Source organism: Mustela putorius, unplaced genomic scaffold, assembly GCF_011764305.1.
Source record: "Mustela putorius furo isolate JIRA1106 unplaced genomic scaffold, ASM1176430v1.1 tig00000585_pilon_pilon_pilon, whole genome shotgun sequence".
Lineage (NCBI taxonomy): Eukaryota > Metazoa > Chordata > Mammalia > Carnivora > Mustelidae > Mustela > Mustela putorius.
Window position 1 is genome coordinate 11,840,011 of NW_025421424.1, and position 14,020 is coordinate 11,854,030.

Sequence of the window (14,020 nt, forward strand, 5' to 3'; positions counted from 1 at the left end):
GTACAATGAAATAAAGTAATTGTCAAGATTTTTGTCACATTTGCTTCATCAGTTCTGTTTGTTTGCTAAAGTATTTTAAGGTAAATTTGATGTCATTTCATCCTTTATCATGAATCTCCAAAAACATGTACATTTTCTTATATAGATTTGATGTTATCATATCTAATAAAATCTTTAGTATCCTAATATTAGGCTGTGTTTTAAAGTGTGGATAAGATGCTATTACTCCGGTTGGTTGGGTTGTGGACATTGGGGAGGGTATGTGCTATGGTGAGTGCTGGGAAGTGTGTAAGCCTGACAATTCACAGACCTGTACCCCTGGGGCTAATAATACATTATATGTTAGTTTAAAAAAAAAAGATGCTATTATTCCACTAAACCAATGTTTGACTCCCATTAAAAGCCATACTCTTGAGGAGCCTGGCTATTCAGGACCTTCCACAGCCATGCCTGTAGCTCCTCACCTGCTATAGTATCCATCCCACTCAGTCTTCAGAATGCCCTGGGCTTCTCTCTGCTAGCCCCATAGGCTGTTTCCCATACTGCACACTGGGCTGGCACTTTCCTTACTATATATTATCTTCACTGGAGCTATTCTTCTGTTCTTTAAGGCCTAGTACTTTTAACTGGATTAGAACACTTATATCTACCTTACTGTATGTGGATAGTCATGACATCAACCCTTGCCAGATTTGAAACTCCAGAAAGAATTCTGCTTCCTTTATTTTTTATTCATCCCTTACCTTCCCTCAGCCTCAATCAGATGCTCCATATTATATGTTTAATGTTTTTTGAACTTTCTGAATTTGGAAGCATTAGTATTTTTTTTTCATTCTTCTGTGTTTGAGTTAAAATCCATGAAAAATATGTGAAATGGAGACTTTTAAAAAAAATAATCTTGTTTCCTGTGTGGTCTGAAATAAGAGGTTAGTCTAAGAATAGTTCATAATTTTACTTTTGGATTTTAAATCTGCTTTAAATTTATTTCTTCCAAGATTTTGAAAATTGTTATTGACATGTTGTCTGCTACTTTTTTGCTCCCTCCCTCAAGAACAACAATAATATAGAACTTCATTTCTTTCAGCAAGCAAGAAATTGAAGTCTTTCTATAATTTTTCTTTTTAGTGCACATGACATCCCTAAGCAGCCAGTGGTACGTTTTAAAAGGAATAAACATCATAAAGGATCCATTTACTGTGTGGCCTGGAGTCCTTGTGGACAGTTATTAGCAACAGGATCCAATGACAAATATGTCAAAGTTCTGCCCTTCAATGCAGAGACTTGTAATGCAACAGGTAGGTCCCAAGTATGTAAGCAGTAGCTTACCAGTGTATTCTTAATGTTTTCCCAATGTTGTAGCTTTATGTATCTTTGTATTATTTTCAGTATAATCTAAGAATATAGCCTTAAGGAGAGTTTTTTTATATTATAGTTGCTTAGTTGCCTTCATAAGGCATGATTGATTTTTTTTGGTAAGTTCTTACAGTTGTCTAATAATTAGAAAATTGTTGTTATCAGGGATGCCTGGGTGTTTCACTCCATTAAGCATCTGCCTTCAGCTCAGGTCATGATCTCGGGGTCCTGGAATCCAGCCCTGTATCAGGTTCCCTGCTCACTGTAGAGTCTACTTTTTCTCTCCCTCTGCCACTCCCTCTGCATATGCTCTCTTTCAAATAAAATAAAATAAAATCTTTTAAAAATTATTATTAGAAAGGTAACTTTATTTTTTTAAGATTTTATTTATTTATTTGACAGAAAGATCACAAGTAGGCAGAGAGGCAGGCAGAGAGAGAGGAAGGAAAGCAGGCTCCCTGCTGAGCAGAGAGCCCGATGTGGGGCTTGATTCCAGGACCCTGAGATCATGACCTGAGCTGAAGGCAGAGGCTTTAATCCACTGAGCCACTCAGGTGCCCCGAAAGGTAATTTTTAAATAACTACTAACAGTGCATTAATGAATATGTTAGAGTACCTGTCTTCTCTTTCATTTCTACTTGTGATTTCTGTCTGTCAAATAAACAAAATCTTTTTTTAAAAAAGGAATGATGATAACTGAATCAGTTTTTGATTTTTTTTAAAAGATTTTACTTATTTATTTGACAGACTACAAGTAGGCAGAGAGGCAGATAGAGAAAGAGAGAGAGAGAGGAGGAAGCAGGCTCCCCGTAGAGCAGAGAGCCTAATGCAGGGCTCGATCCCAGGACCATGGGATCATGACCTGAGCCAAAGGCAGAGGCTTTAACCCACTGAGCCACCCAGGTGCCCCAGTATTTTGATTTCTTAAAGTTCTTTGCTGGGGTTCATGGGTAATTCAGCTGGTGAAGTGTCTATCTTTGGCTTAGGTCATGATCCTGGGGTCCTGGGATCAAGCCCTGAGTAGGGTTCCCTGCCCAGCTGGGGAGCCTGCTTCTTTCCCCAGCTCATGCTCTCGCTTGCTTTCTCTGTCAAGTGAATAAATAAAAAAATCTTAAAAAATAAAAACCCAGGGATGCCTGGGTGGCTCAGTTGGTTGGGCCACTGCCTTCGGCTTGGGTCATGATCCCAGGGTCCTGGGATGGAGTCCCACATAGGACTCCTTGATCAGCGGGGAGCCTGGTTCTCTCTATGCCTCTGCCACTCTGCCTGCTTATGCTTGCTCGCTCTCGCTCTTTCTCTCTCTCTCTCTCTGACAAAATAAATAAATAAATAAAATCTTTAAAAAAAAAAACCCAATCAGAAAAACACTTCAAATTCTTTGCTCAGTAAAGTGAAATTGATTATAGTATTAATCCCTAAATGAAAATATAAGCCACACGTCTCTACAATTATTCTTGCTTAGTTTTGAGACAGTTTAACAATCTCAAATTATCATAGTAAGTTGAGCAGCATCTTTTTTTTTAATTCTTATTGTTGTTTCAGGACCGGATCTGGAATTTAGTATGCATGATGGGACAATTAGAGACTTGGCATTTATGGAAGGCCCAGAAAGTGGTGGAGCTATTTTGATAAGTGCTGGAGCAGGGGATTGTAACATTTATACAACTGATTGTCAAAGAGGACAGGGCCTGCATGCTCTGAGTGGACATACTGGTATGTGATATCTTAGATGCTACTTTTCTTTTTGTTCAACCTATGCTTTTTCCCCCTCTGCATATTCATTAATGGGGTATATTTTATCAAAAGGGACTTCTTCAAGACAGGAAATTTTTATTTTAAAAATTTATATTGGGAACTTTGGATAACAACACAGTAATGATAAATAACATTTCGCCTGGTGTGCTAAATCCTTTGCTATACAGATAATTCCTTAACTTAATTCTCACAACACCCTTATAAGTCACGAAGTTTTATCTCAATCTTATATATGAAATAAATAAAACTTGGAAAGACAAGACTTGACCAGTATCTTACAACTAAACATAGCAGGACTGACATATGACCTCAAGTCTGTCTCTTGCAAAGCCCACAATCCTTTGCTTTGCCATAATTTGCTGTAATTTCAGATGATAAATTTTTTCAGTACTAATTATGATATCCTGAAATAGTGAAACACAAAACAGATTGCTTAGTATGGTTTTCATGTTGTGCATTTTATTGGATTTTGGTTTTATGAAAATTGCCAAAATAGGGTCACCTAGGTGGCCTAGTCGATTAACTGTCTGCCTTCAGCTCAGGTCATGATCTCAGGGTCCTGAAATCTAGCCCCACATTGGGCTCTCTGCACAGCAGAGAATCTGCTTCTCTATCTCACTCTCTTTCTCACAAATAAATAAATAAAATCTTAAAAAAAAAAAAAAAGAAAAGAAAATTGCCAATATATTTGATACATGTGGAAAATCTCTACCTGCCAGTATATTTGATTAACCAGATCATCCCATGTCCAATAATGAGTACCTACCTTTGAATGTATTAAGGAAAAGTACTGTTTGTTCCACAGTAATAACTGAGTATATGATCTTTTATAGGCCATATTTTAGCACTTTATACCTGGAGTGGCTGGATGATTGCATCTGGTTCCCAAGATAAGACTGTTAGGTTTTGGGATCTTCGGGTACCAAGCTGTGTTCGTGTTGTTGGCACAACATTCCATGGAACTGGTAGGTTTTTCTGGAATTTAAATGAGTTTATATGAGAAAGAAACTTTGTAAATTGCACTTACCTACTTTCTCTCCCCTGTTAAACATATGTTAAAAAAGAACAGAAACAAAGAGATACTTGATATTTTATTGATTACCTTAAATTCTTTCAAAATATATTCATCTCTTATTTCTTTGTAAAAATAAAATTCAGTTTAGCAAACTTGAAGCCCAGGAGATTATTATTCCCCACTTATTATGTTAGCAGGGCTATTTTATTTTATTCTTTTTTTCCCTTTTTTTTATTATTATGTTCAGTTAGTCAACACATAGTACATCATTCGTTTCTGATGTAGTGTTCAATGATTCATTAGTTGCATATAACACCTAGTGCTCATCACAGCATGTTAGAAGGGCTATTTTAGGATTCAGATCTTTAAAGAAATTTTTTTAATACATACACAGTGGAGAAATTGAAATTAAACAAAATCATTTTCTTCCAGTCCTGTTCCTTGGTGTCTTTCCCTAAGGGACCAGTTTCTTACTTATTTTTCTATACATAATCCGTAAGTATATAACCAAGAAGTTTGTATATATTATAATCTTCTGTCTTCTTTGAACATGTGTATACATGCACACAGAAATGGTAGCATATAACAATACATGCCTCACATTTTAAACTTAACAATATACTTTGGATTGTTCCATGTGAAGTGATAGTACTGCTCTTTGTCTTTTATCACCTTTTAAGACACTGGTATCTAAGAGTGATGCAGCATCCTGCCATTGTCTTTATTTTAGAATCCTTTTTCTTTTGTTGTATTTTTTTTTTTTTATTGTAGTTTTTAATAGCAATTCTATGGCACTATTCCAGGTGAAAATGCCTGCCTTTTATTCTTACTTTTTTGGTGATGTTTTTGTTTTATTTTAATGCTTTGCCTATTCTCTTGACCTCCATAGACCTTTTTTTAAAATCAGGAATATTTTACTTACTATTTTAAGAATGCTTCATTTATGACTAGAGGTGCCGTTAAATTACCAGCCACATGTTAATATGCAACTCACTGGGGACTGGTGCAAATGCAGTGAATATTGCTGAGTGTGTTTCACTTGAGGCTCATTCTGTGCTCTGGGTTTCCTTTTTGTTTTTTTAAGTTTTTATTGTAATTCCAGTTAGGTAACATGCAGTGTTATATCAGTTTCAGGTGTACAATTTAGTGATTCAACACTTAACATACATCACCCAGTGTTCATCACAAGTGCACTCCCAGTCCCCATCACCCATCTCACTCATGCCCCTACCCACCTCCCCTCTGGTAACCATCACTGTTCTCTGTAATTAAGAATCTGCTTCTTGATTTGTCTCTTTTTCTTTTGTTCTACTATGCTCATTTTGTTTCTTAAATTCCACATATGAATGGAAATCATGTGGTATTTTTCTTTTTTACTTTTTTCACTTAGCATTATACCTCCATCCATGTCATTGTAAATGGTAAGATTTCATTCATTTTATGGCTGAGTAATATTCCATTGTGTGTGTGTGTGTGTGTGTGTGTGTGTGTGTATCCATTCATCAATCGATGGACACCTTACATAACTGGAAGTCCAAAGGACTACTTCTATAATTTGTCTACTGTAAATAATGCTGCTATGAATATATCATTTTATATGAATGTATTCCTTTGATTGTTTTTGTATTCTTTAGGTAAATACCTAGTAGTGCAATTGCTGTGTTGTAGGGTAGTTCTATCTTTAACTTTTTGAGGAACCTTCATACTGTTGTTTCTTATGTTGTTGCTTTTAGCCATTCTGACAGCTACAAGGTGATATCTCATTATTTACATTTCCCTGATGATAATTGATGATGGACACCTTTTTGTGTGTCTGTTGGCCATGTGTATGACTTAATTAGAAAAACTGTTCATGTCTTTGCCTATTTTTAATTGGATTATTTGGTGTTGAGTAGTATAAGTGCTTTATAGATTTTGGATACTAACCCTTTATCAGATACATCATTTGTAAATGTCTTCTTCCATCCCGTGGGTTGCCTTTTAGTTCTGTTGATTGTTTTCTTTGCTGTGCAGATGTTTTTTTATTTTGATGTAGTCCCAGTAGTTTATTTTTGCTTTGTTTCCCTCGCTTCAGAAGACTGGAAAAACCCGCTTTGGCCACTGTCAAGTTACTGCCTGTGTTCTCTTCTAGTATTTTTATGGTTTGTGGTCTCCCATTTAGGTCTTTAGTCCATTTTGAATTTACTTTTGTGTGTGGTCTAAGAAACTGATTCAGTTTCTTGCTTTTGCATGTTGCTGTCCAATTTACACAACACCATTTGTTGAGGAGACTCTCTTTTTCCCATTGGATAGTCTTTCCTGCTATGTCAAAGATTAATTGACCGTATAGTTGTGGGTTCGTTTCTGGGTTTTCTTTTCTCTTGAACTATGTGCCTGTTTTTTTAAAAAATATTTTATTTATTTACTTGACAGAGATCATAAGCACACAGAGAGGCAAGCAGAGAGAGAGGAAGCAGGCTCCCTGCTGAGCAGAGAACCCGATGCGGGGCTCGATCCCAGGACCCAGGGATCATGACCTGAGCCAAAGGCAGAGGCTTTAACCCACTGAGCCACCCAGGCGCCCCTGTGCCTTTTTTTAAAATGCCAATACCATGTTGTTTTGATGATGACAGCTTTGTAATATAATCTGGTTTTTTTTTTTAAAGATTTTATTTATTGGGGCTCCTGGGTGGCTCAGTGGGTTAAGCCGCTGCCTTCGGCTCAGGTCATGATCTCAGGGTCCTGGGATCGAGTCCCGCATCGGGCTCTCTGCTCAGCAGGGAGCCTGCTTCCCTTTCTCTCTCTCTCTGCCTGCCTCTCCATCTACTTGTGATTTCTCTCTGTCAAATAAATAAATAAAATCTTAAAAAAAAAAAGATTTTATTTATTCATTTGACAGAGAGATCACAAGTAGGCAGAGAGGCAGACAGAGAGAGAGGAGGGTGGAAGCAGGCTCCCCGCTGAGCAGAGAGCCTGATGTGGGGCTCAATCCTAGGACCCTGAGATCATGACCTGAGCCACCCAGTGGCCCCAGCTTTGTAATATAATTTAAAGCCCAGAATTGTGATGCTCCAGCTTTGCTTGTCTTTTTCAAGATTGCTTTGGTTATTTGAGGTCTTTTATGGTTCCATAGAAATTTTAGAATTGTTTGTTTTAAATCTTAAAAAAAAAGAGGGTGTTGCACCTGGGTGGCTCAGTGGGTTAAGCCTCTGCCTTTGGCTCAGGTCATGACCTCAGGGTCCTGGGATCAAGCCCCACATCTGGCTCTCAGTTCCGTGGGGAGCCTCCCCCCGCCCCAACAGCCTACTTGTGATCTCTCTGTCAAATAAATAAATAAAATATTAAAAAAGAGAGAATTGTTTTAGTTCTGTGAAAAATGCTTTGGGTATTTTGATGGTGATTGCATTAAATGTGTAGATTGCTCTGGGTAGTGGAGACATTTTAACAAGATTCTTTCAATACATGGACGTGGAAAGTCTTTCCATTTCTTTGTATCATTTTCAGTCTTTCATAGTTTTCAGAGCACATATCTTTCACCTCTTTGGTTAGGCTTATTCCTAGGTATCTTAACTATTTTGGGGGCAGTTGTAAGTGGGATTGTTTTCTTAATTTCTGTTTCTGCTGCTTCATTATTGGTGTATACAAATGCAAAAGATTTCTGTACATTTTGTATCCTATGACTTTATTTATTCTAGCAGTTTTTCAGTCTTCTCTCTCTCTCTCTCTCTCTCTCTCTATATATATATATATATATATATTATGTGTGTATATGCAGATAGTGAAAGTTTTACATCTTCATTAACAATTTGAATGGCTTTTATTTCTTTTTGTTGTCTGATTGCTGTAGCTAGGACTTCTAGTACTATGTTGAATAAAAGTGGTAAGAGTGGACATCCTTGTCTTGTTCCTGACTTTAGGGAAAATGCTCTCAGTTTTTCATCATTAAGGATGATGTTTAAAGAACCAAATAGTTCAGTAAGGCTGATTAAAAAAAACATTGCCCTGAGAATTGTCCCCTGTCCTCTAGCCACTGCCTCATTTCCCATTTCTCCAAGACATCCATTTTTAACTTTTGTAAGAGTTGTGTTTTCATATTTCATTTTTTAAAAAGATTTTATTTATTTTTTTTTTTTTTTTTTTTAAGATTTTATTTATTTATTTGACAGAGAGAGATTACATGTAGGCAGAGAGGCAGGCAGAGAGAGAGAGGAGGAAGCAGGCTTCCTGCTGAGCAGAGAGCCCAATGTGGGACTCGATCCCAGAACTCTGGGATCATGACCTGAGCTGAAGGCAGCGGCTTAACCCACTGAGCCACCCAGGCGCCCCTAAAAAGATTTTATTTATTTATTGAAAGACAGAGATCACAAGTAGGCAGAGAGAGAGAGGAGGAAGCAGGCTCCCCGCTGAGCAGAGAGCCCGATGTGGGGCTCAATTCCAGGACCCTGAGATCATGACCTGAGCCAAAGGCAGATCCTTAATGACTGAGCCGCCTGGCACCCTTCATACTCCTTTTTAAAAAACTTTTATTTGTTAAGTAATCTCTACACCCAACATGGGGTGTAGAGACCCTGAGATTAAGAATAACATGCTCCGGGCGCCTGGGTGGCTCAGTGGGTTAAGCCGCTGCCTTCGGCTCAGGTCATGATCTCGGGGTCCTGGGATCGAGTCCCACATCGGGCTCTCTGCTCAGCAGGGAGCCTGCTTCCTCCTCTCTCTCTGCCTGCCTCTCTGCCTACTTGTGTTCTATCAAATAAATAAAAAAAAAAAATCTTTAAAAAAAAAAAAAAAAAGAATAACATGCTCCACCAACTGAGCCAGCCAGGTGCCCCTTATTTTCATATTTCTAAAGAACATGTCTCCAATTATAGTTTTTTGTTAGGGTTATTTATTCTCTTACCACTGTAAAAGATGAAGATTTTTTATATCCCTTTCCAATTCACACTTTTCCTCATCCCCTCACATGCTTCTATCTCCCATCCTTTCAATATAGTTGTACCATTTTTGGTCACATCAGTATTCATTCCTTATATTGTTTTAGCACTTATAAGTGCTATTCATATCTTTTTTTTCCCTTTTCTTTCATATCTTCTTGTTTTTCTTGGTGTTAATAATTGGAGTTGGTTTTTGTTTGTTTGCTTGCTTAGTTTCTATACCCTTATCACTGACTTACCTCCAAACTCTCCCCAGTTGTCTAAATTATTTTCAGCCCCTTTTCTCTCCTTTTCAGAGATTTAAACTTTTTGGACATCTCCTTTCTCTTGCAGCATTGTCTCACTCTCTACTGTATCTGCCCTTCTTTTCTTCTCTACCATAGATACACAAAAATGTCCTAGAATTGGAAATGCCCCAAAGTTCCTCTTTTGACCTCCTTATCCCCTTCACATCTTTTACCTTAATTTCTTGCTCTCTTTCTTACCCAGAGGTCTCAGAAGTCCTATTACATGTGCTGTTTCCATTTTCTCATCCTTAGTCTTCCACCTATTCCAATCTATCTCCTGCTACATCTACTCCAACAAAAGCTACCTTTTGGGGGGCACCTGGGTGGCTCAGTTAGTTAAGTGTCTGCCTTTGGCTCGGGTCATGGTTTCAGGGTCGTGGGATCAAGCCCCACATCAGGCTCCCTGCTCGGCAGGGAATCTGCTTCTCCCTGTCCCTCTGCCTGCTGCTCTGCTTACTTATGTTCTCTGTCTCTCTGTCAAATAAATAAATAAAATCTTTTAAAAAAAGCTACATTTTTCCAAAGTCACCAATAATTTCATGCTGTCAAAATAACTTTTAAATCCTTATTTTACTTCAGCTCTCAGGGACATGTAAGTTGATTCCCTCCTCTTTTCTTTTGGGCTTTTCACTCTCCTTTTACCTTCCTATATAACTGCTTTGTTGGTTCTTTGTCCTCTGCTCAGTCTTTAAATTTTGGTATTCCCTAGGACTCAGGACTTCTGTCTTCTCCCTTTCCCTCCGTGAGTATTTCTATTCCTCCAGCTTTAAATATAATTCCTATACTGACCTTAAATCTTTACCTCTAGCCCAAACCTATTCTACATGCCAGGCTCATATTTCTGATCCACCTACTTGACATGTCCGTTTGGATATCTTAAAGGATATGTCAAACTTAACATGTCTTAAACTACTGAGTCATGACTTCTCAAACAAACTGCCTCTACCACCCATTGTTCGTACCGGAAAGAGTCTCCCTGGTTCTGTCGTTCTCTCCTTTCCTCCAATAACCAATTAATAAGCAAAATGTATTGTTTTAGCCTCCAGAATGGATAAACCACTACCACCTCTCAGTTAAACCACTGCAGAGCTTCCTTACTGTCTCTGCATTCCTACTTTTCCCCCTTCAGTCCACGGTCTGCACAACAGCCAGAACCCACCATACCTTGCTCACAGTACTTCAGTGCCTTTTGATTGCTCCTAGCTTAAAGTGCAGACTCTTTACCATGTCCAGAGCAGTGTTCTTCAATTTTAACTTCATTATTGTTCCTCTCCATGCAAGGAGAGAAACGAAATTAAATTTTTTCCTAACCAGATAAATAATAGGAATAAGATTTTATTGGGTGGGGTTAAGCTTTGGAGGGTTACAAATTATTGTTAATGTTTAAGATTTTTTCATCCCCTGAGAACCATTTTGCAACCCCCTGGGCGGACATTATTGCCCTCATTAAAAATGCACCGTCTAGATTTAGGGCTGCAGCAAGTGGACTCAGCACTTATGGTCATTTAGTTTCCACTGGCAGTTATTGGTGTGTTGCTTAGACACATTTCCTACACTGTGTCCTAAAACACATTTTGTTGTTTAATTTCTTGTTCCCCTAACTAGACTGTAAGCTTGTGGGAGTTTTCTGACACTTAAAAAGTGGCTCACCTATCGCACTATTGCACTATAAGTAACGGCATCCCAGGGGGTTCTCCCAAGTGACCAAAAAATTAAACTTTCTCATTCTCATAGGATCTTGCTTCATACTTTGTCTCTAAAAAGGATGTAAGTGTTTATTGGTTGAATGTTAATTTGGATTTTTCTTTCAGTTTTGATAAGCTACATTAAATTTTTAGTGTATGGTTCAGTGAACATAATTAGCTGTTGTAGTTGAGCTGTATTGACTTTTCCATATGAAACTTTTATTCTTTCTTTTATACAGGCAGTGCAGTGGCATCTGTAGCTGTAGATCCCAGTGGCCGTCTCTTAGCCACAGGACAAGAAGATTCTAGCTGCATGTTGTATGACATAAGAGGAGGAAGAATGGTACAAAGTTATCACCCTCATTCCAGTGATGTTCGCTCTGTTCGATTCTCTCCTGGAGCTCACTACTTGCTAACAGGATCCTATGATATGAAAATAAAGGTGACAGACCTACAAGGTGAGGGAGATTGACCTCTTTTCTTGTTTGTAGTCTCTCTTATTCTATTTGGGATCTCGCCTTTTTTTTTTCTTTTAATTCACATATACTTTTTTATTATTTATTTATTTGTCAGAGAGAGAGAGAGAGAGAGAGAGAGAGCAAGCACAAACAGGTAGGGGCAGAGAGAGAAGCAGGCTCCCTGCCCAGCAAGGAGCACGATGCAGGACTCAATCCCAGGACCCTGTGATCATGACCTGAGCCGAAGACAGTGGCTTAACCAACTGAGCCACCCAGGCGTCCCAACATATAACTTTTTAAATTTATTTACTAAATTCCAGTATAATTAGTGTACATGTTATATTGGTTTCAGGTATACAACATAGTGATTCAACAATTCTATACATCACCTAGTGGTCATCAAGATAATTGTATTCTTGGGGCGCCTGAATGGCTCAGTGGTTAAAGCCTCTGCCTTCGGCTCAGGTCATGATCCCAGGGTCCTGGGATTGAGCCCCTATCGAGTCCGGCATCAGGCTTTCTGCTCAGCAGGGAGCCTGCTTTCCTCTCTCTCTCTGCCTGCCTTTCTGCCTACTTGTGATCTCTGTCTGTCAAATAAATAAGATCTTCAAAAAAATAAAAAAAAGATAATTGTATTCTTAATCCCCTTCACCTGTTTCACCCATCCCCCCCACTACTTCACCTCTGGTAACCTGTTTGTTCTCTATAGTTAAGAGTCTGGTTTTTTGGTTTGTCTCTTTTTTTTCTTTGTTTAGTTTCTTAAATTTCACTTATGAGTGAAATCATATGGTATATGTCTTTCTCTGACTGATTTATTTCACTTAGCATTATACCCTCCATCCATCTTGGACAGATGCAAATGGCAAGATTTCATTTTTTTATGGCTAATAGTCCATCATGTATATTTGTTAATATTTCATTATTTGTGTGTATGTGTGTGTATACCACATCTTATCTATCTGTTCATCTACTGATGGATATTTGGATTGCTTTCACATCATGGCTATTGTAAATAATGCTACAATAAACATAAGGGTTCTTTTTGATTAGTGTTTTTTAATTCTTTGGGTAAATACCCAGTAATGGAATTACTAGATCATATGGTAATCCTAATTTTAATTTTTTGATGAACCTCCATTCTGTTTTCCACAGTGGCTATACCAGTTTGCATTTCCAGCCACAGTGCACAAGGGTTCCTTTCCTTTTTCTACAGATCTTCACCAACACCTTTTTTATCTTGTGTTTTTTATTTACCATTCTGACAGGTGTGAGGTGATATCTCATTGTGGTTTTGATTTGCATTTCCCTGATGGTTAGTGATGTTGAGCATCTTTTCATGTGTCTGTTGGCTGTCTGGATGTCTGTTCATGTCATCTGCCCATTTTTAATTGGCTTATTTGGCTTTTTGGTGTTCAGTTGTTTTTATTTTTTACGTATTTTGGATAGTAATGCTTTACCAGATATGTCATTTGCAAATATCTTCTCCCATTGCGTAGGTCGTCTTTTTGTTTTGTTGATTGTTTCCTTTCCTGTGCAAAGCTTTTTATTGTGACGTAGTCCAGTAGTTTGTTTCCTTTGCCTTAGAAGACATATCTGAAAAAATATTGCTACTACCAGTGTGAGGAAAAAATTACTGCCTGTGCTGTCTTCTTGGATTTTTATGAATATTTAGATCTTTTTGTTATTGTTGTTAATCTGGTATAATCAACTTTGTAACATTTTCAAATTTTAGTTTTATAGTACTTATAGTGAATTGTAGCAAATTATTAAATCAAGTAAATAGTCTTATTTTATTAAGTAATTTAAAAATATTTGAGGGGTGCCTGGGTGGCTCAGTGGGTTAAAACTTCTGCCTTTGGCTCAGGTCATGATCCCGGGGCCTGGGATGGAGCCCCGCATTGGACTCTCTGCTCAGGGGGAGCCTGCTTCCTCCTCTCTCTGCCTGCTTGTGATCTCTGTCAAATAAATAAATAAATAATCTTTAAATAAAATAAAATATTTGAAAGAATAAACATTTACTACACTAAATCATTTTGAGTTCAGTGATGACATAAAATACGCTTTATGTTCTCTTATTTGTTTCTACTTTAAAAAACTTAGTGTAAAATGGACAAAAAACATACAAAAAGATGATCAATATCATTAATCATTGGGGAAATGGTTACTATAAAAAACAATAGTAACAATATAAAGTAGTAAGTGTAGTAAGGATATGGAGAAATTAAGTCCTGTGTGCGTGGTTGGTGAGAATGTAAAGTGATGCAGCTACTATGAAAAACAGTATGTGGTTCCTCCAAAAAACTAACAATAGAAATACCATACAAGCCAGCAATTCCACTTCTAGATATATATCCAAAAGAATTGAAAGCAAGGTCTCAAAGAGATATTTGTGTATCCTTGTTCATAGTGGCATTATTTATAATAGCCAAAAGATGGAAGCAACCCAAATAAATATTGACAGGTGAATAACCAAAATGTGGTATATGCAGACAGTGGAATATTTTTTAACCTTACAAAAGGAAGGAAATTCTCATACATGCTACAACATAGATGAACC

At 37.6% G+C, this 14,020-nt stretch overlaps 1 protein-coding gene across 16 annotated transcripts in view; it reads left to right on the plus strand.

Moving 5' to 3' along the window:
- WDR47 (WD repeat domain 47) overlaps nt 1–14,020 on the plus strand; it is a 64,725-nt gene that overhangs the window by 46,861 nt on the left and 3,844 nt on the right. For 13 of the 16 annotated variants that reach the window (XM_045081951.1, XM_045081950.1, XM_045081953.1 and 10 more), the window contains 4 exons: nt 1,126–1,295; nt 2,890–3,066; nt 3,942–4,073; nt 11,245–11,463. In XM_045081951.1, the coding sequence (XP_044937886.1) occupies nt 1,126–1,295; nt 2,890–3,066; nt 3,942–4,073; nt 11,245–11,463 (698 nt within the window). The remainder of the gene's footprint in view (nt 1–1,125; nt 1,296–2,889; nt 3,067–3,941; nt 4,074–11,244; nt 11,464–14,020) is intronic. The other 3 variants (XM_045081956.1, XM_013044442.2, XM_013044443.2) reach the window with 1 other exon arrangement.